This window comes from Dreissena polymorpha, chromosome 15 (assembly GCF_020536995.1).
Source record: "Dreissena polymorpha isolate Duluth1 chromosome 15, UMN_Dpol_1.0, whole genome shotgun sequence".
In the NCBI taxonomy this organism is placed as follows: domain Eukaryota; kingdom Metazoa; phylum Mollusca; class Bivalvia; order Myida; family Dreissenidae; genus Dreissena; species Dreissena polymorpha.
Window position 1 is genome coordinate 9,945,901 of NC_068369.1, and position 23,553 is coordinate 9,969,453.

At 37.5% G+C, this 23,553-nt stretch overlaps 3 protein-coding genes across 8 annotated transcripts in view; 1 reads left to right on the forward strand and 2 right to left on the reverse strand.

Moving 5' to 3' along the window:
• The window catches only part of LOC127860141 (uncharacterized), an 85,240-nt gene extending 70,485 nt beyond the window's left edge, over nucleotides 1-14,755 (forward strand). Inside the window, exon 15 of the mRNA XM_052398009.1 lies at nucleotides 14,681-14,755. Coding sequence (XP_052253969.1) covers nucleotides 14,681-14,727 — 47 coding nt within the window. The 3' untranslated portion in view covers nucleotides 14,728-14,755. The remainder of the gene's footprint in view (nucleotides 1-14,680) is intronic.
• Nucleotides 1-23,553, reverse strand: part of LOC127860137 (uncharacterized) — a 355,128-nt gene that overhangs the window by 191,104 nt on the left and 140,471 nt on the right. The window lies entirely within an intron of this gene.
• The window catches only part of LOC127860164 (protein CDV3 homolog), a 337,157-nt gene that overhangs the window by 122,805 nt on the left and 190,799 nt on the right, over nucleotides 1-23,553 (reverse strand). The window lies entirely within an intron of this gene.

Sequence of the window (23,553 nt, forward strand, 5' to 3'; positions counted from 1 at the left end):
CAGCGATTTAATTATTTATCAACAATAAAATAGATTAATACTGGCATTCGGCTTTGAGATCAACATATCTAAAGGTATTTAACAGTACATGTGTATTTTATATTAAGATAGAACACGTTGATCATTGTTGCAAAGAATTTATGTATAACAATTATTATAACGGTTTCTCGAATATTTAATCTCGAGCCACTCTGCCTTCGATTTTTTAGGCAAATTAAGATTTCTACGAGGCGATTCTGTTTTCGTCTGTAAAACAATGTTTTTACGGCTCTTTTCAAAAACCCGATGGGAAAACAAACAGTTTTTCAAGCGGCGAGTAAGGGCTTGACCAAAACAAATAAAATATTTCAAATATTGCGATAGTACTTTATAAAATAAAGTACAGAAGCCAATATAACGGCCATAAGAAAATTAGTTTCCACTATTTTAGGGAAAACATTAAAAGGTCGCATTTAAATGTTTTGTGTGTGTGTGATTTCTTAATAATCTTTGATTTCGTGTTTTACAGGAATCCAGTCATATAAAATTCCATGAGATGTAAGGAGAGTTAGAAAGTGGATGATGAACAGATCGAAGGAATGGTGGACAGACTGATAACTCGGATGGAACTTGCTACGTTATAGATGGAGGCCGCCCGCCCGCCCGAGGGTCACTCGTTCATCGACTTTCTTGGATGCAAGGGTCTTCATTTGGAGACATATGTCTGATGTACTACGACTATCTGTACCGAAATTATAAAGGCGATATCACTGTTGTATTTGATGGATATAAGTAAAGACCCACCATCAAGGATATTACCCATCTACGCCGGACAAAGGGGAAACTCGGAAAAGCTGTGACGTTTTGATTGGAAACTCAGCTAAAAGTGAAGAAAGAAGATGTTTTGAATAATCCAGAAAACAAACAAAACTTGTTCACGCTTGGTGAATGTATGGTGCAAATGATGATGCTGATTGTTTAATTGTAGATACTGCCATTGAAAATGTTATTGTAGTTGGCGAGGATACAGATTTATTGGTATTACATCTTGATAAATTTATAACACAGTTACTTAACATAACTTTCAAATCAGATGTGCGTAGACTGTCTGCTAAACAGGGCTTTTCACCCTTAAATAACAGGGGCCGAAATTCGGCCCTTTCCCACTTGAAAATAAGGTATTTTTTTTCAAAAATAATAGCGGAATTTCCCAAATTGTAAAACAAACAAAAAACAAGGGCTGTTTGTAAAACATGCATGCCCCCCATATGGGCTGTCCGTTGTAGTGGAAGCCATTGTGTGAATACGTTTTTTGTTACTGTGACCTTGACCTTTGACCTAGTGACCTGAAAATCAATAGGGGTCATCTGCGAGTCACGATCAATGTACCTACGAAGTGTCATGATCCTAGGCAAAAGCGTTCTTGAGTTATCATCCGAAAATCATTTTACTATTTCGGGTCACCTTGACCTTGTGACCTCGAAATTAATAGGGGTCATCTGCGAGTCATGATCAATCTACCTATGAAGTTTCATGATCCTAGGCATATGCGTTCTTGAGTTATCATCCGTAAACCATTTTACTATTTCGGGTCACCTTGACCTTTGACCTAGTGACCTCAAAATCAATAGGGGTCATCTGCGAATCATGATCAATCTACCCATGAAGTTTCATGATCCTAGGCCTATGCGTTCTTGAGTTATCATCCGGAAACCATTTTTCTATTTCGGGTCACTTTGACCTAGTGACCTCAAAATCAATAGGGGTCATCTGCGAGTCATGATCAATCTACCCATGAAGTTTCATGATCCTAGGCGTATGCGTTCTTGAGTTATCATCCGGAAACCATTTTACTATTTCGGGTCACTTTGACCTAGTGTCCTCAAAATCAATAGGGGTCATCTGCAAGTCATGATCAATGTACCTATGAAGTTTCATGATCCTAGCCCCAAGCGTTCTTGAGTTATCATCCGGAAACCACCTGGTGGACGGACCGACCGACAGACCGATCGACATGTGCAAAGCAATATACCCCCTCTTCTTCGAAGGGGGGTATAATAATTTTTTTAGACATATTGGGCATCTCCCAAATTGAAAGCAATGAGCTCTAATATGATTAAGAATGCACCACAGAGTCTGAATACGTCTGCGCAATGAAAAGGACCCTGTTTCAAATACTTTAAAAACACGGCCTTCCCAAAATGAGCAGTTATATATCGCGCATGAAATTCCCAGTTTGAAAGACTAAGGCCTCTTCCCAATTGCCTGATAAAAAGCCCTGTAAAAATGAGAAGATATATAGAATATTTGCAAAGCATGTGCGCAATGCGGAAATTCGTTTTGAGAATGTCTTCCATTGCTACGGTGTCAAAAAACACGTCGATAATCTGACATCGATGTTCACCGATCATCGAGAAAACGCGGATTCGATTTCCGCGTAGAATATATTCGGTCCGGCAATAATTTAACACAGCCGAAGATATTGGTGTTACAATGGCAATACCACGGCAAGTACACCGAGCAAATGTTGGTGGAATCAGTAAAGAATACTACCGACGCAAAATTTATATTCTGTACATGGACTCACTGATCCAGTCTCTAGGAAGCCGATTTTCAGAATCTAATATGCCTGAGTTCATGTTATATCAACTCCATCCGAACCACATCACAAATTTCGATCGATCAGACTATGAAGATACAGTCCGAACCATCGACGAATTTTATCAAATCGATAATTTTGAACAAGACGCAGTGTCATGGTACGACATGAACTTAGAAGGAATCCATCGAACAGAACGAGTCAGATTTTGCAAAAAAACGGATTTGTTTCCAGCCGTGCGTGAGGCTATGATCATATTACTAATCCTGCCCGCCACCACTTGTACGGCGGAACGATCATTTAGCACGCTGAGACGAGTCAAGACATGGCTAAGATCCACCATGTCCGACGACAGGCTCTTATGATTATGCATAATGAACGTTCGCAGGGGTCGGATCAACACTGACAAGAATATGTTCATTCAAAAAATCATCGAGAAGTTCGACAGAGACCCACGTCGCCTTCACTTCCTATTCAGGGACTGAATAAATGTTAAATGATTGACTTCTCCCCTCGATTTCGCACGAATCAATCATGTTTAGAACAATGTTTTGAGAGTAAATAAATTGTGAAAAAACCGCATCCACGATTTGTTTTCATGTAAATTGGAGTTGATGTTCATGTGAAACTAACCAGGGGTCATTCTGACCCAATTGTTCATTTCAGGAATCATAAATGTACACGTTTAGATTTTTTCATATTCAACTATCTGTTTTTGCTCATCGATTTTCCAGGGGGGGGGGGGGTCAGCTGACCCCATTTGCCCTCATGGGCGGACGCCCATGGACTGAGCTATTGATTTGATTGATATGAGTCAATGTTTCTTGTGTTTGCCATGTATTCAATGTATAAGTGTGTAATTAAGTAAAAAGTACATATACATTTAAAGAATTAATTTCAGACACATATTCTATCCTACATATAAATGGCGTACAGGATACATATATTGGCCCGTATCTATAATGTTGATCAGTATACATTTCATGGAAATTTTGATTTTAAATGGCCATTATGTAACATTGTGTTAAAAGAAACCACCTCTTATGATAATAATTATTAACTTTTCCCTTCTTTATATTCATTTCACTTATTATATTAATACCATCCAATGTTATGAAATGCATTGTTCGGTGGTGTAGTGATTAATTTAGCATGTAATATTGAGTGGGTGGGGTAAGTTTACCCCCCTTGGTAATGTATATAATTAGATATTTGAAAGCTTTCTTGACGTTTTTTCTTTTCATCAATAAGCTTTAGAAACTCATAATATCACATAAAATACATAAACACTAATTTAACCCAATTGCATAGCCTTATTTTACAGGTTTAACAATTTTGAATACATTTGCAGTTCCAAAGTTACTTCCTAAATAGGGTGGTAATGTTCCAACTAATTTTTCTGAAGTTTGGCGCATTCCCCATGCTGGGACTTTTAGTATGTTATAGAAGAGGTACCTAAGAAGCAAAAAAGTAAAGTTCGTTAGTAAAATTTACAAAGAAACATGCTATATGTATTATGGGCACAACAGTTTTGCCTTAAAAGCTATGATGGTTGAATTATAATTCTTAGATTATTATAACCTCCTTTATGAAGTACTGAGAGGATATTTGTTTGAATCAGTGGAATATCAATTGTAATTCACAAGTGATAATAGAAAATAATATTTTATGAGTTGTGCAGCCGCGAGTAAAAATATATGGTTTCTATGATCAAGAGTGAATTAAAATCGATATTTCACCAAATCGAACAAATTCTCTTTTTATTTTTACTAACAAATTATTATTTTTGTATTTTTACCATTCTGGACAATCTAATTCCATGTTGGGCGTCCCGTTATGTCATAACATGTATGTTCAATGATCTGTATGTTGTTATAAACATTCAATGCAGAGTGGTCGCCCTTGGTAAACTTGGGGGTAACAATGGGGAAACCCAACATATCTAAAAATAGTAGCAATATTAACGTCATAGTAGAAGTTTTAACATCACAACATAATTTCCTGTTTGTTTGTTTTTTTTACTTCAATATACAATTGTTTTGTTGATAAATAGAACGAAAATTTAGCTAATTTTTAATAACAAACTTTGAAAAAAAGCCTATTTAGGCAAATATATCAGAAAAGAGTGGAACTTGTTCATAGTACTAAGTAACAGTAAACAATTAAATTTATCAATAACTAACAATGTTATTTTTCAAACAGTGAATTATCATTTTTAATTCACTGAAAAATCCCTTATAGCGAAGTAACTAAGTATAATGATCTCAAATACTGATAGTTACGTATGTTTGTTAACGTACCATAGCGCGAAAATTTTAAGCAATTACACAAATACTAAATTCAACGGTTTTATTTTGTATATATTTTTAATTGATGTTTAATTATTAAATAAGTTAATATGTTGCTTTCTTAAATAACACTTTCATCGGACGGTAATGGCGGAATCATTAGATGTAATATTATCATAATTATATTAATTTTTGATAAACAAAAGGACGTTAACTCGTCAAGATTTTAACTACGGATGCAATTCTTGATAAAATTGTTACTTATAAACACGGTATTTTTGCGAGCAATCAGTGTTGGGTATTGGTAAACAAAACATCAAACTAAGCCGTGTAATGTCTCAACTGTTTTATCGCGACTTCAATAAACGTGCCAATTACGTCTTCGCTAATAGCTTCCACTCACCGCAGTTCGCTAGTAAAATTTAATGGAGTAAAAAAAAAAACAATAGTGTCAGTTATCAAAACGTACCGCCTATCACAAAGGTATTGATTAACTGTTTTATAACTTTGATTGTTGACACGTTATTTATTACCGTCGATGGTGCGGCATGTTGTTCTAACTAGTCGCCAGCGCAAGTTGGCAGTATGTCACGCAAAAAAAGTAAAATCGTACGAATTATTCCATGAAAAACTAGAAATGGCGCGGCAGAGGCCGACGCGTATCCCCACGCCGAATGTTTGACCTAGGTGTGCCCCAGGGTTGGTAATGGGGCCATGCATAGCTGAGATTGACCGTATTGTAATAAGAGAAGTTCATCATCAATTAGAAGTGAATTGGTGTAGAAATGAAGAAGTTATAGTAAAAGGCAATTTTGGGTGGGTGTGACATATGTGGGTAGGGCGCCCCAGGGTTGGTAATTGTGCCATGCATAGTTGAGATTGACCGTATTGTCATAAGAGAAGTTCAATATCAATTTGAAGTGAATCGGTGTAGAAATGAAGAAATTATAGTAAAAGGCAATTTTGGGCGGGTGTGGTCTATGTGGGCGGGGCCCCAGGGTTGGTTATGGGGCCATGCATAGTTGAGATTGACCCTAATGTCATAAGAGAAGTTCAGTATCAATTTGAAGTGAATCCGTGTAGAAATGAAAAAATCATAGTAAATGGAATTTTTTGCTGGGTGTGGCCTATGTGGGCGGGCGCCCCAGGGTTGGGATTGGGGCCATGCATAGTTGAGATTGACCCTAATGTCATAACAAAAGTTCAGTATCAATTTGAAGTGAATCCGTGTAGAAATGAAAAAAGTATAGTAAATGGAAATTTTTGGTGGGTGTGGCCTATGTGGGCGGGGCGCCCCAGGGTTGGGAATGGGGCCATGCATGGTTGAGATTGACCGTATTGTCATAAGAGAGGTCCAGTATCAATTTGAAGTGAATCGGTGTAGAAATAAAGAAGTAAATGTAAAATAACCTAAAAAAATGAGTGATAATTTCTGACGCGGCCCCACCCCAACTGCTATAACTTTTGACCCAGGGGTCAGATCAAAATTCCAAATAGTGCAGGGTCGCACATATGCTCATAGCTACCATGTGTGTAAGTTTCAAGGTTCTAGTGCTTTTAGTGTAGGAGGAGATAGTGGCCAGGACGGACGGACAGACGGACGGACGGACGGACGGCGGAGATAACCACAATATCCCCACCTTTTTTTTCAAAAAGCGTGGGGATAATAATAATCAAATATTTTTTTCCAGGTTAACCTTTTCCAGAAAATGTCACTGGTTAACTGGTCGTTTCAAGAGTTAACCGCTTAAGCTCTTGCATCCCTAGTTAAAACAATGTTTATTTGAAGAACAGCTGATTTAATGATATTACACACCAATGACTAAACCTCAAGGAGCATCGCTTGTTGAAGGGCTTAGGAGTCCACCTGCAGGTCCATGGTAATTCCAGTATATGCCCCTTTTATTTTATGCTTTCCAGTGGTTAAATAAATGTACTGATTATATTAAACATTCAACTTAAATATCGTGCAAAATTAATTTAATTTGCATTCGTGTTCTTTATTTTACCCACATTTTTATGTCCCCCACTATAGTAGTGGGGGACATATTTTTTTTGCCCTGTCTGTCTGTTGGTCCGTTGGTCTGTTGGTCTGTTTGCGCCAACTTTAACATTTTGCAATAACTTTTGCTATATTGAAGATAGCAACTTCATATTTGGCATGCATATGTATCTTATGAAGCTGCACATTTTGAGTGGTGAAAGGTCAAGGTCATCCTTCAAGGTCAGAGGTCAAATATATGTGGCCCAAATCGCTTATTTTATGAATACTTTTGCAATATTGAGGATAGCAACTTGATATTTGGCATGCATGTGCATCTCATGGAGCTGCACATTTTGAGTGGTGAAAGGTCAAGGTCATCCTTCAAGGTCAGAGGTCAAATATATGTGGCCCAAATCGCTTATTTTATGAATTCTTTTGCAATATTAAAGATAGCAACTTGATATTTGGCATGCATGTGTATCTCATGGAGCTGCACATTTTGAGTGGTGAAAGGTCAAGGTCATCATTCACAAGGTCAAGGTCATCCTTCAAGGTCAAACATCATATAGGGGGACATTGTGTTTCACAAACGCATCTTGTTTGATAGTATAATGAAAATCAAACGATACTACTTCGGCTACAAACGCTAAAATGCAAACAACAAAATATGTAAGTATCGAATAAGAAGAGATGCGAATTCGTTAGACACTCATGACCCACTTTACGTCGAATAGAAAGGGAAAAAAAGTTTCTATATTAAGCCAATTTGAGTTTCAAAAATTAGAACAGAATGAACACACCATTTTTTGAGCGATACGACGCGAACGTAAAACGAGCGGCTCAACCAAAAATTAGTTATTAACACGTGAAAATGAACATTGTGTAGTTCTTAAAATTTTACCCCTGTGCATGTACGCAGGAAAACTAAATAAAATATATAGCATACATTTACAAAATTAATAAAATAAATTGTACAATACATTTTATTACGAAACTGGCATGTTATCAACGCAAACGATTTCAAATTTGAAAAAACTTGTTTCTACAGAGCTGTTCGAGCGGTATGAAATTGTTTACGTACTCTAAATCATTTTCACTACTTAAGGCGTTTCGGTTAACCGGTTAATAACCGGTTACGGGAATAGGTTAACCGGTTAATGATTTTTGTTACCTCTTGCATCCCTAGTTTTAACCATGCTCCGGTGTCCAAACATGCCTTGCTCAAGGGGTTGCATGATAAATATAGACGTATATTGTGGTAGTTTGATAATTGATGTCTGGTATATTACAATGCATCATATAGAGGTCCTGTATGACCTTTGTTCAGACCATGTCCCTGTGATCACAAATTGCTCATCACCAAGTTGTAACATCATTATACCCCCATTACTATTGGTAATGGGGGGCTGGCTATATAGGAGTCACTTTGTCGGTCTGTCGGTTGGTCTGTCTGTCTGTCCCGAAAATTTAATCCGCTCTTCACCATACTTGGTCAGAAGTTGTACCTAGATGATTATGGGTAATGCTGGGTCAAAAACTAGGTCACGGGGTCACTTAGTGCGTTTTAAACCAAAAGTTTGTCCGGACCATAACTATGTCATTTATCGTTAGATTTAAAAATGACTTGGTACATTTGTTCACTATCATGGGACGGTGTGTCATGGGAAAGAAGTATGTAGATATCTCCAAGGTCAAGGCCACTTGGAGTTAAAAGGTCAAAATGCCCATAAATGAGATTGTCCGGGCCATAACTTTGTCATTTATGACAAGACTATAAAATCCTTTGGCACATTTGTTCACCATCATTGGAGGGTGTGTCATGCGAAAGAATTACATTGAAATCTCCAAAGTCAAGGTCACACTTTGAGTTGAAAGGTCAAAATGGCCATAAAGGAGCTTGTACAGGCCATAACTTTGTCGTTCATTGTGAAATTTTAAAATCATTCGGCACATTTGTTCACCATCGTTGGAATGACGTCGATATCTCCAAGGTCAATGTTACACTTTGAGTTCAAAGGTAAAAAATGGCCATAAATGATCTTGTCCGGGCCATAAATATGTCATTAATTGTGAGATTTTATAATGACTCTGTACATTACCGTAAATCCACGAATATAATACGCCCTCTTGCATAATATGCACCCCCGAGTTTGGTCAAAATTTATCGGTAAAAATTGAAAATCCGAGTAAAATACGCACTAAAAAAATCAGTGTCCGAAATCGGCCATTTCCGAAAAAATGTGTCAATATATTTTTGTGTTGTAAAAATAGCAAATCAATTTGGTGTTGTCAACTATCTGTTTCACAGTAATACCCCGGTATATTGATCGGGATGTGTTTTAGCGCTGTTGTTATGACAGTTGCATAATACATATCTCTGTCTTTTCTTTGTATTACCATTGATTGTTACCGATAACACACGGGCCCCTTGCTGACATCCGGGTCAAGCAGTCATAATTACAAAAGAAAGAAGCATAGATGCTGTTTTTTGTTTTCACATTTAATTCAATTTGACAATATTCCGGACGATCGACAATAATTATAATAATAATAAAGTAATAAGAAGACAAAATGGTTACTTCCGTTTTAATAGTTGTCTAGATGAATTACTTTTCCGAAGTGGTACAAACTCGATACTGTAATATAACTTAAAATACAATTAAACCGCTCGTGTATTTCATGATCTCTTTAATTAAAATAAGCTGCTGTCATTAAGGCTAGTTTGGGAGTAAAAAACAAATTAATTAATTATCACCTTTCAATTTAATTTGGCAATTGGCAGACAAGTGTAATAGACTCTATTAGCATCATAAAACTAATTATTTAATTACCACTCTTTACTTCAGATATAGTAAATATGCGGTAGAAAGATAAATAGTATTCAGCTAAGAAATATTTATTTACGGGTATTGTAATTTGTTTTTTTTTAATGTGCTTATCCCTTTATACGACTTAGCGTCCAATCGCTATTTTGTAGGCAGACGACAATATTTACTGTGTATTAAAAGTATACAGTGTCCGCACATCAAAGACCCAATATTATCCGATAGCTCCTCCCGTTCTCACGTTTCATTCGACAACATCTTTTCATGTGTAAGGGAGCTCAATGTTGATTGGCCAGCTACCATGCGCACTTCAATAACAATAAGGTCAGGCAATGTCTCATAATCGGGTACAGACCGGGTTTCGTTTACTGTTCGAATTGCGAACACTTTCATTAAAACAAAGAGACAAATATAGAAAACCAGTCTGATATAAACGGCGGATGTTTTCAATGGAATTTTACTAGGTTTTTGCACGGAGCGTATATTGACCTCTCATCTAGAGTCCGTGGTTTTCGCATTTTCACAAATAAGATTTTTATTGAGCCAAATTCTCAATATTTTCGCAACTGACTCAAATGGCGAACGAAGCGCAATCCCTGTTGCACCCCTTTGATGTAATGGTGTAGTTCAAAATGGCTGCCGCGAGGCGAATAACAGGGATAAAGTTGAAAATTTGCACAGGAAAAAATTTGTTCTGCTCTAAACTCGTTTGTTATACACACCCCCTACTTGAAGAAAAAATCGGCAGGTAAAAAAGTGCGTATTATATTCGTCGATTTATGGTAATTTTGTTCACCGTCATTGGACAGCATGTCATTTGAAAGAATAATAGTGTTCAAAGGTCAAAATGGCCATAAAATGATAATGGCATAAAAATTCTTAAAATACACCATAAATAAGCTTCTCTTGTTTTGTGAAGACAGCATGCAAAATATTCTGTGTCAAGCATGTGGGGGTATACGTCACATCTGTGACAAAGCTCTAGTTTATGAAGACTTATATACATGTAGTAAAAAACTTAAGAAATCATCCCTGAAACCACATGGATCAGGGGTTTCATAACATCATATATGGCTCCTTTGCTAAATTTATTAAATTCATACCCCTGGGGTTCAAACTGGCCCAGTCCGAGGGTTCACATGATTTATTTAGACATACATGGTGAATAACTGTTCTCAGGAACAGCAAGGGTCTAGGATTTCATACTTGGATTGTATCAGCATGTAGTGGATGTCTGCCACTGGAAGTTTATTCAAATCATTTTTTTCTTATACAGAAAAGGTCATGCATTTTTATGTCCCCCTTCGAAGAAGAGGGGGTATATTGCTTTGTACATGTCGGTCGGTCTGTCGGTATGTCTGTCGGTCGGTCGGTCCACCAGGTGGTTTCCGGATGATAACTCAAGAACGCTTGGGGCTAGGATCATGAAACTTCATAGGTACATTGATCATGACTCGCAGATGACCCCTATTGATTTTGAGGTCAAAGGTCAAGGTCACGGTGACCCGAAATAGTAAAATGGTTTCCGGATGATAAATCAAGAACGCTTAGGCCTAGGATCATGAAACTTGATAATTAGATTGATCATGACTTGCAGTTGACCCCTATTGATTTTCAGGTCAAAGGTCAAGGTCACAGTGACCCCAAATAGTAAAATGGTTTTCGGATGATAACTCAAGAATGTTAAGGCCTGGGATCATGAAACTTGATAGGTAGATTGATCATGACTCTCAGATGACCCCTATTGATTTTCAGGTCACTAGGTCAAAGGTCAACGTCACAGTGACCTGAAATAGTAAAATGGTTTCCGGATGATAACTCAAGAACGCTTATGCCTAGGATCATGAAACTTCATAGGTAGATTGATAATGGTTGGCAGATGACCCCAATTGATTTTCAGATCACTAGGTCAAAGGTCAAGGTCACGGTGACCCGAAATATTAAAATGGTTTTCGGATAATAACTCAAGAACGCTTATGCCTAGGATCATGAAACTTTATATGTATATTGATCATGACTCGCAGATGACCCCTATCGATTTTCAGGTCACTAGGTCAAAGGTCATGGTCACGGTGACCCGAAATAGTAAAATGGTTTTCGGATGATAACTCAAGAACGCTTATTCCTAGGATCATGAAACTTGATAGGTAGATAGATCATGACTCGCAGATGACCCCTATTGATTTTCAAGTCACTAGGTCAAAGGTCAAGGTCACCATGACCCGAAATAGTAAAATGGTTTCCGGATGATAACTCAAGAACGCTTATGGCTATGATCATGAAACTTCATTGGTACATTGATCATGACTGTGAGATGACCCCTATTTATTTTCAGGTCACTAGGTCAAAGGTCAAGGTCACAGTGACAAAAAACATATTCACACAATGGCTGTCATTACAACGGAGAGCCCATATGGGGGGCATGCATGTTTTACAAACAGCCCTTGTTATACTTGGTGTGTTACACTGAAGGGCAGTCTGCTACAAAGTTTGTTTCAATCTTGCTCCTGCTATCAAAACTGGCTATGCCCAAATGGTTAAATGATTTGAGCCTTTCTCTGTGAAAAGGGGGTTTAATGCATGTGCGTTTAGTGTCTTGAAACAAAAAATATCCTAAAAGTGGAAAGTGTCATCCCTGATAAGCCTGTGCGGACTGCTTAGGCTAATATGAGACAACACTTTACGCACATGTATTAAACCCCTTTTTCACACAGAACGGCCCTTATAGATTTACAATGTTTTTTTTTGGAAAATGCTAAGTCAGTACTAGATGTGTTACATTGTAAAGTGCTCCTGACTTAACTGTGTTCAGGTCATTTCCCTGGGGTCAAACTGGCCACGCCCTATTTTATTGATGAGTGATCTAGGTCAATCTTTTAGGTTTAATTACGGACATTGTTTCAATTGTTATTTTAGTATCGGTCTGACCAGTGATGTATATTTTGTTTTCAGAAATACTGTATGTTTATAACAGTGGTAAAGCACCTTGAAATGAGAACAATTATACAAAGGCTTCTGAAGAACATGCCAAGCATTCAAGAAGCTAAGCAATACAGTGAGCAGTTTTATTTAATGTATTTCATTCTTTCATCAGTGTTGCATTACAGTCTTTCATTTTACACCTCTAAGATACTAGGGAGTTTTACTAGGAGTGTGTATTTTCAATTGGAACGTAGGATTCCATTAAAAAAGACTGTGTAATTGTTCTATAACTCTAAACTTTGCCATGATATTTGTTCATTTCAACAGTCACTGGTGGGTTTCAAACAGACTCTAGTGAAGTCCAATCTACCAGCTACAAGGCGAAACTCACTAGTCCGGTAAGATAGTCTTTACATATGATCAACCAGTGACAACATGGCCTGTTTTTGGTGTACATTGTATAGTGTATACATTCAAATGGATCGTGCTCTGTGAAAATGGGGTTAAATGCATGTTCATCAAGTGTTGTCCCAGATAAGCGTGTGTCGACCGCACAGACTAATCAGGGATGACACTTTACGCTTTTATGATATTTTTCGTTTCAAGAAAGTCTCATCTTAGCAAAAATCAAGTTTAGGCGGAAAGTGTCGTCCCTGATTAGACTGTTAAGACTGTACACTTTACGCAGAGTCAATTTAAACATGAACATTCCAGTCTTTGCTATTTCTTTGCCATTTATTGAGTGATTTTGGAATAACTTGACGCACATGTAAGCCTTAATAAGACGAAAAGGTCAAAGTCTTACTTTAAGGTCAAAGGTCAAATTTGACCATACAGCGGCTTAATTCTGACATCAGTAGAGTTTTGATACAATAGTGGAATGCGAAGGCATATGTGCAATATGGACATATGTCGTGTTAATTCTTGTATCTGTTCATAGATAGGACAGAGTCGCCTGGTGACACCATGTCGAGGGGACAAATACTCCTACATTCTGTGTATGGAGGCTGAGACTCTGGTCAGAATGAACGAGGACAAATCTGTCAAGAAGTGTTTCATCTGTCAGAAGCCATACTCAAATATTGTTGTAGACAAGTGGGTATATGTAATGCTTCTCAGACATTGTTATGGGCAGGTTTGCAGCTTGGACTTATCCTTGCAATGGAATTTTTACATTACTCTAATTTGTTAGAAATATGTTAAAAATGTATAACTTCTGCACTTTTGTAGCCTAGAAATTTAAATGTACTTTAACCTATGACTCTTGGTGCATATTATTGAAGTTTCATTTAAAGATACATGGTTGTTGAAGAAAAATCATTATTCCTCAGTCATATAATAATTATATAAATTAACCAAGTTTATTGACAGGTAAAGAAAACATCAAACTTCTGTTATAAATATCAAACTGTTGTTTCATAATTATACATTTGACGAGCCCAAAATTCTATAATACTATTCACCTTCTCCATGTTCAGGCTGTTTCTGCTCATACTGAAGAAAGTACCACCACGTGTCACAGAGGTTGAGTTTCAGCCAGATGGCAGCTGGAGTTACTGCAACAACGAAACTGCAATATCATCATTAACTCTCGGTATGTGACTATATTTCTTAGAATGCCAATACTTTATCATTATTTTGACTAGCGGTACTCCCATTGTTAGTTACAAGAGCCCATTAACTTTAATTTAACAAGTGCTGGATCTGGCCATGTGCATCCCCCAAAATTGGTGGCATTCGTTTTCAACCTATTTATTTTAGCTAGATTGCATAGAAAGCCTAAGGCTTATTTGAAACGATCTCAAGTTCTTTTCCTTGGACTAGAACCGGTACTTGGTGTCTATGGGTTAAATCTAAACGCTCCCACACTGTGGATCAAAGCCGTGACCTCCCTATCGCTAGGCGCACACCATGTCCACTACACCACTGCAACCTGTAATGGAAGGCATTAAGCCTTGCACTTGTTCATACATCTTCTCACCTTTCATTGTTGAATGTTAACGCATGTTCACAATGGCAATTTAAAACCCAAGATAGGTCTATGTAGGTTTTGTTTACTGTTGTTTATGTTCTTTTTTTGCAGATGAAGAAGGCATCCAATCTGTTATACCAGAAGTGGATATGAGTTAACACATCGAAAATAACAACAGCTGCTTGGAAATCCAAAATTTCGATGAAATATTACCAGAGAGTAAACCTGACCTCAATAGCATCTGTAAACGCGTAATTACAGCAGAACATAGTCTAAATCAATCACTGTGGGTCCAACACACCCATTAAATAATAGACGTAGACTCATTGAATCAATAGCTGCTGTATTTTCACAAGAATGTTCTGGAGAAACACAAGCAAAAAAACAAAGACTGATGGGTCAATCAGTAGGAAACAAGGTGGAAGGATGGTACCTTCTGGTTTTGGGGGCCTAGATAGACAGCAAGATTGTGTTAAGTCTGAGGCTTTTGAGAATTTTTGAATATTAAATTATGCAGACCATTCTGCTTAACTGCCTTAGCAGAAAGAGCACAGTGACACATTTAACACTCCCCAGTCTCGTTCTGAACCTACAAAACATTGCACACGTGTAGAAAAACAAAATATTTCTAAACCTTCAAGATGTAGCACAAGAGTATCAGAAAAGAAGGATGCTAAGTGGAAGAATAGAGATATTTAGAATATTTTGAATAAACAATACCCAACCAATTAAATAATGGTTTTCATTTAGAGACAAATGGACTAAATTGTATGTCACTAGGCTTAATGCAATCCAATGTTATTCTAGGTTCAATTTCAGTTTCGGATCAGGAAACTATTTCAAAGAGTGAAACAGGATCAATCCACTATAAGGATCAGATGGGCATTCCTGTTAATGATTCACAGAAAGAATTGCATGTTATGGATACTCATGTGGAGGAAGGTAAATTGGCGAAATATTGTTGTGCGCACGTCACAAGTCAGATCGTCATTCGTCCATATTCTCTTGAACCACATATGACTCCCATTAATTGAAAGACTAAAAGTTGAAATTTAATTCCAGTAAAATATATATAAAGAACAAAATCCAGATAACTTCCAACAAGTTTATTCAGTTTGAACACCAAATAAAATCCATGAACATTGAAGTTAAATCATAAAATAATACATTCAAACAACGTTCCCTACTAAAATGTTAATTTGGATTGTATCTTAGTTTTTAGTAAAATCACCAACATTCAAATTAATATACAATACACAAATGGCGAGAATGCCATTAAATTTTCTTAGAATTATTTGTACAACCTCAGTACACTGGTGTTCCCTTAAGGGTAACTAAAACGAGAGAGTGATTTTTCCCATACAATGCATCATTTTTTGCATCTAAATTTCTCTCACAAATCCAACAAGTCTCACAGAGGTACAGAATGGGGTTTCCAACAAAATCTGTGAAGAACCAACACAACTTCAATTAATTGTTCATTTTAAATATTAACAACAACAGAAAGTCAAAGCATATTAATATTGTGTTTTATTATCAATACAAAAACCCTATCGAGAATAAAGCATTCAAAACATACAGTTTAAAATGTTTAAATGATAAAACATTATTAATTCATTTATGAAACTTTCCCTTTTGGAACCTCATCAAACAAAAATTGTCAAATCAACACTATGATATCATAATACTTGTGACATCACAAGACATGTACTTACTTAAGTTACCTCCCCTTATAACTCTTTACAAAGGAAACATTGCTACAGTGACTGTGAATAAATGCAACCGCTTTAAAAGCATTATTTACCCCAAAAATGGATATTTCTAAGGAAAAATGGACTAACATATAATCCAATTAAAAACTGTGAAACCATATGTATGCAGTTGCTCAAAAGCAGTTAATAAATAAGTATAAATAAAGATGTTACAAGTGACTGTTTAATTATGATGGACACTGTATCCGGAAACTCAAATAGTTTTTGGAATTTTTAACTAAACCAGGTATAGCTATATGAAAATTATGCTATTTTGTGTTTATGTTGGTTTGTATTGTGCTGTTTTGTATTGTTTGAGCAATCGGTCAATTGCCTTAAATAAAGGACCATCTATTTGTTTTAATAAGAATTCAATACTGCTCCAGCAGCTGGAGTTTCACTTCTTTATATTATATTATTTGCTAAATCATATAACAATAACCTGTGCACGACCCTAGACAAGGATTGGATATCAAAAGGACAAACTACTTTGGTGAGTTACATGCACCACTCATATTAATCCGGGGCATAACACCACCCCCTTCACAACAAGGCATCACTCCTGTTGTCTTTACTAATGAGAAAAATAATTAACACGTTGGTCAACAAAAAACTTAAAATCAGGCATGTTGAAACTCCAAATCATGTAATTACATGTAACAAGTGTCAAATTAAATGTTCACAGTAGGCAATAAATCTACAATTGAAAGTTTTTCCACTGTCGGTTGAGACTGGCCGCGCTCTCCCAACCAAAATCTCTCTTAGCACACCGGTGCTTGCTTCTTTCCCTGTTCCAACTATCGTCCCTTCTTCTTCGCTCCCTCCACTCTGCACTCAACTCCCTCCGTTCTACTGGAGCTCTATCTGTTCCTGTCGCCTTATTCTCAAGCTCTGCCCTTAAACACACCACCTGAGCCCGTAATCCTTTCACTTCAACCTTCAGCTCCGTCAACTATGCAATGCACGAGCCAACTTTACTTATCATTCCTTTCTGTATTTCTTCGAAATATCCCCATGTCATGTCTAACATGTACTTGTTTGTGATGCTTGAATCCCTCTTGACGCTTTTCCTGAATGATGCAGACGATGATGACACTGGGGAACACATTGGCCTGACGACCCCTACAATTCTCAAGTCTAGTGCTGCATCACAAGTGCCCTTCTACCACTTGAGGCTCGCTCAATTGCATCATTATGAGCATTACCTTCCGTTCCTGTCCTCACTGGTACTCCCTCTTTTTTGCTTTCGATAGTCTCATTGCCCACTCCTAGACTACATGGTGCAGCCCTTGTCTCACCTGCCCCTGATTCTTCATCCCACTCTGAGGGCACGACCTCTGTCACGTTGAAGACATCCTCCCCAGCTCCAATTTCTACCTCTCTGCAAACATTCTCCAGAATATCATTGGATTCATACTTCACTGTCCTTCTTACTCAACGCCTCGAAATCCACTGTACCAACCTCATACGGATTGATCTTAGAGACTAAGTAATGCGTTGAATCCTTGATACCCTTCTCCAGAGCAATATCATTATGCCTTTTATAGAGCTTAACATGGTCAAGTAGTTTCGATTTGGTCTGGCACCGGAACAAACAGAGCCGACAGAAGAATGGCTGCTTGTCGTTGGCCACGTGACGTTTATACTTATAGACGTGTGCTCAACCATACGAGCTCTTGAATTGATGATAGTTTTGCCACTTTCTTCGCACCAGTAGCACTTGTACGCTCGCCCTCTCTTTGATGCCATTATCTGAATTTTAAAGAAAAGTTATCAGGGCATTTGTATATAACCACATTTATGATGCTGCCTTTTCTTACTCAACAAAAACTTGTTACTGAAAACTATAGGAACCAGCGTAAATATTATGTACATACATTTCCACCCATGGATTTCAAATTGTCCATATTTGCAAACAAATGATGTTTTTTTTAATATCATCTTTTTAAAGGGAATTTTTAAGTATCCTCTCGTAAGATCAAATGTTGAAAATAATGTTGATTCACCCAGAGAATCCAGGCAATCCTGCGTCCTAGGTATTGGAAATGCATCTAGTTTCACAAGCTCGTTTACCTTTTTATAATCCACACAGGTCTTATTTCGGCTTTCTTCTTTTTTACCAAAAAATAGGAGATCCCCATGGTGACGTACTTTTGCGTATAACTCCTTTTTCTAAAAGGTCCAGAATAGCTTTCTTTTCATCATTTGCACGCGCTAAATATATCCTGTGAGGACGTTGTTTGATTCGTTTTGCGTCTCCTGTATCAATTTCATGCTCTGTTAGGTTGGTTAAACCAATATTCCCCTCTCCTTGAGAGAAAACATCTGCAAAATTTATTAATGTGCTCCTCAACATTTTGCTCTCATCTGTACTCAGTCATTTGCTTGAGCTCTCAAACAACTGCTGTAAGTGTTCAGGTACTGCGACATCGTCATCTGCCATATTCCGTTTGAAATTGGAATGGTTATCTTCACTTACTTACTGAATACGCCTCATATACTGGTCGCTAACATTATTATTTTTCGTGTCGACCAGCACCTTAGGTGGTTCCACGATTTCCTCTGCCGTTCCAATAACGATGTTCTGATGCAATATCACTGGTTTGTCGAAAGGATTCATAAGTCTCACTTTACTTGTTACGGCAGAAGACGTATCTATGAGTGTAACTGCTATTGTCAATGGTACTTTTTCAATGAAATATTGGTTTACCCTCAACTATAAATTGTGCTGCCCTTTGTTCATCCTTTTCAAGCCGTTTAACAAACACATCAATTACCGTTTCAGACATACCAGGTATTATGAACTCATTAGATACCAACACTCTTCTAGTATCGATAGCCTCAAACCTGGATCTATAACAAGGTATATTATTTCCATCAAGCCGAATGACTCCCCTTGACAAAGGTTTATCAGCCGCCCCATTTTCTCCACCCTGCAAAATGTCCATACCTAATATGCAATCATCCTTTACAACTGCTACTATAAGCTCCTTTTCCAAGTGCAAATCTCCTAGCTTAATTTTGAACCACGCCTTCCCAAATTCATTAAGGGGCTTTCCATTTGCACCCTTCAGACATGCAGATTTCATCAATTTTGGTCTGTCTTCCACCTTGAGTTTATCAAAGATTGCTTTAGACAACACTGTTCTGCAAGCCCCTGTATCAGCAGTGAAAACCACAGGTACCCCACCAACTTCACCTATTACATAAACCCCAGCACACATGTTTTCCCTAGGTACTGACGTTTGGGTGCCTTCTTTTACAAAAGTGTCTGTTCTGTTATTTTCATTTTTTACAAGATTAGTTTCTTTCAGGCCCTTTTCGAACAACTGAACTTCACTTTGGCCTTCCAAGTTTGGTCCTGTCTAGTTTAAATTCATATACCTCTCACTGCTGGTGCTTATGTTTTTATTTTGAAAGTCATTTCTTTTGGTAGCTCTAGGTTTGTTTGGGGTATTAACGCTGCTCAATATACTTTTTTCTTCTAACTATTGCGGCTACTTGCCTTAAATAAAGAACCTACTAATTGTTTATAATAATAACTCAATACTACTCCAGCAGCTGGAGTTTCACTTCATTATATTATATGACCATATTTCTTACAATAGAAATATCTTGGGGATTTGTAGACGTCCTTTTTCTTTAGTTCATCAATATCTGTCTGTAGTTCTTTAAAAAATTGACGTGATTTCCTCCTCCGTGGTGCTTTGCATTCCTTCTGTGACATTTTCCTTCATGGTTTCCTGAACTCTCAATGTTTTTTTGGGGGGTGTCTTCTCTGGTTATCCTACTTGGTACTCTATTTGCAGTTTCGGAAGTTTCCTCGTCTTCAATGTCTGCAACCATGCATTCTGTGGTTCGACGTGTCCATTTCTTATTTCTGTGGTTCTTCTCTCCATTACTTCTCGGATTGCCTCTACTTTGTATGAAGTTAACAACATGAAACATAGCTTCATCAATGTCAGTTGGTTCGTTTTGGTACTCTAGCATAAAACGAAGCTCCTTATCGCGTTATCTGTCCAAAATATCCTTACCAAGTCTTCTTGTCTCACTCTCCTATCTCTAAAGCCATGTTCCTTGATATATAACATTTTTAGTTCTGCTGCATATTGCTCTGCTGTTTCATGTTCTTTTTGGTTCCTTCTGCTAATTAACTGCGTATGATATTGCTGTTTCCACAACTTTGTATATGTTGTTCATTTGTTGAGTGATTAAATAGTAATTTTCAACAACTTCTCAAGGAAGTTGTGTCAAGACAAATTCAGCTGCAAAATCCTGCATCAATGGTAACATGTTATCAAGTTGTTCTTTGGTAGACCAATTATGTCTACTCGCTAATAGGTCAAACATACGGAACCACACATTCCAATTCTCTGCCCCATGAAATGGTGGAATGCTAAATTTCGGTAATCGTCTGGCTTCTGTCCGTGTGTAAATTGGACTTCCCGCCTCTCTAATCAAAGGATGCTCTCTTTCTTGAGATCGATTCCTACTATATCTTTGTGGCTAAGCGAAGCCACTTTCCCTGTTTTGATTGCACTGTTGTCTTCCTGTCATTTCGGTTTGAAGTGCACTGTGAGGTTCTTCTGAATACAGGGCATCACCCCGACCAAGCAACTCTACACAATCCTGACTATTACTATTCCTATTTACTATTTCATTTTTACTTTGAAGCATTGAGCACAATTTCAACAAAGTATCATTTGTAACATTTTGCTGCTCCCTCATTCTTTCAATGTGGTGCAAGATATTCTCATTGCCACTTGGGAATATAGCCTTGGTCAGTGCCATTAGATTCAGCATTTTTTCTCTTGATACATTCCCCCTGGTCTCTTCCCCACCTCCACGCAAAAATCCAGATAACTTCCAACAAGTTTATTCAGTTTGAACACCAAATAAAATCCATGAACTTTGACTTGTCTTGACTTGATTGAAGTTACAACATAACTCATATATTCTAACTACGAACTCTACTAAAATTTTAATTTGGAAAGTATCTAAGTTTTTAGTAAAATTACCAACTTTCAAATAAGCATAAATCCACCAATGCCATTACATTTTCTTAGAATTATTTTTATAACCTCAGTACACTGGTGTTGCTTAAAGGGAAACTTAAACGACAAAGTGATTTTTCCCACACAATGCATCAACTTTTATATCTAAATGTCTCTCACAAGCCAACAAGTCTCACAGAGGTACAGAATACGGTTTCCAACAAAATCTGTGAGGAACCACAACAAACTTCAATTAATTTGTTCATTTTAAATATTAACAACATAATGTTAAAGCATATACTTTTGTGTTTTATCATCAATACAAAACCCTATCAAAATAAAGCATGCAAGACATATAGTTTATGCCCCACTGTCCCTCACAAGAATCACAAGATCAACTATAGTTCGACTGCAGTGTTGAGGCTGTTCTATCGCTGGCGACTCGTAACTTCATTGACCGAACTCCCCCATCCTCACTCATGTGCACTTCCAGCACTCTTCCAATTGACCAACTGTTGTGTTTAGGTAAACAAACGAAGTGTAACGCATATAATTTCAGTTTCCTACTTTTTTATAATAGAACGATAGAGGCAATCAATGTCATTATGGCTACCAACTAACTAACCAAGATCGGAGGTTCATCATGCGGTTATATAGAACGGGGTGGTTGCTACGCTAGGCTACGCTGGGCGTGGCGTAGAGGCATTATCTTAATACACGACACCAACCGGTACGATGTTTGAGCTTTTCTTTTAACAACACTACATCTCCCACAGAGACTCGCTTCATATGGGTCCACTTTTGACGTTTTTTATGCCCCCGGATCGATAGATCGGGGTATATTGTTTTTGTCCTGTCTGTCATTCTTGTCCCAAAACTTTAACCTTGGTTAAGTTTGATAACCTTTTTAATATTGAAGATAGCCAAGTTGATATTTGGCATGCATGTGTATCTCATGGAGCCTGCACATTTTGAAAGGTTAGAAGTCAAGGTCAAGGTCATCCTTCATGGTCAAAGCTCAAATACATTGTATTTTTCTTTCTTAAAACTTTAACCTTCGTTTAATTTTTTTCATAATTTTTTTGAATATTGAAGATAGCAGCTTGATATTTGGCATGCATGGGTATCTCACGGAGCTGCACATTTTGAGTGGTGAAAGGTCAATGTCATCCTTCAAGGTCAAAGCTCAAATGTAGGCTTTAAAGTGGCCGCAATAGGGGGGCATTGTGTTTCTGACAAACACATCTCTTGTTATACTTAGAAAACTCGCTAACTATCGTAAGGGGGACTGTACATGGCAAGTTGCATAACTCTGGTTGGCTTTTAACGGAAGTATGGCCCTTTTTGTTTTTAGTAACTTGAATATAGTAACTTTGAATATTTTGTTAATTTTGTGTTTTAGATCAACTTTACTTCTTAAGTATCAAGGCTATTGCTTTCAAACTTCAAATTACTTTCTTACTATCCATGAGGTTACTGTACTGGCAAGTTGAATTTGACCTTGACCTTTGAATGACATTGACTCTCAAGGTCAAATTAATAAATTTGGCTTAAATTGCCATAATTTCTTTATTATGCCCCCTTCGAAGAAGAGGGGGTATATTGCTTTGCTCATGTCGGTCTGTCGGTCGGTCTGTCCGTCCACCAGGTGGTTGTCAAACGATAACTCAAGAACGCTTGTGCCTAGGATCATGAAACTTCATAGGTACATGATCATGACTCGCAGATGACCCCTATGATTTTGAGGTTACTGGGTCAAAGTCAAGGTCACGGTGACCAGAAATAGTACAATGGTTTTTGAATGATAACTCAAGAACGCATACGCCTAGGATCATTAAACTTCATGGGTAGATTGATCATGACTTGCAGATGACCCTATTGATTTTGAGGTCACTAGGTCAAAGGTCAAGGTCACGGTGACCCGAAATAGTAAAATGGTTTCCGGATGATAATCAAGAACGCATACGCCTAGGATCATGAAACTTCATGGGTAGATTGATCATGACTCGCAGATGACCCTATTGATTTTGAGGTCACTAGGTCAAAGGTCAAGGTCACGGTGACCCGAAATAGTAAAATGGTTTTCCGATGATAACTCAAGAACGCATTACGCCTAGGATCATGAAACTTCATAGGTAGATTGATCGTGACTTGCGAGATGACCCCTATTGATTTTCATGTCACAAGTCAACGGTCAAGGTCACGGTGACCCGAAATAGTAAATTTTTTTTCGGATGAT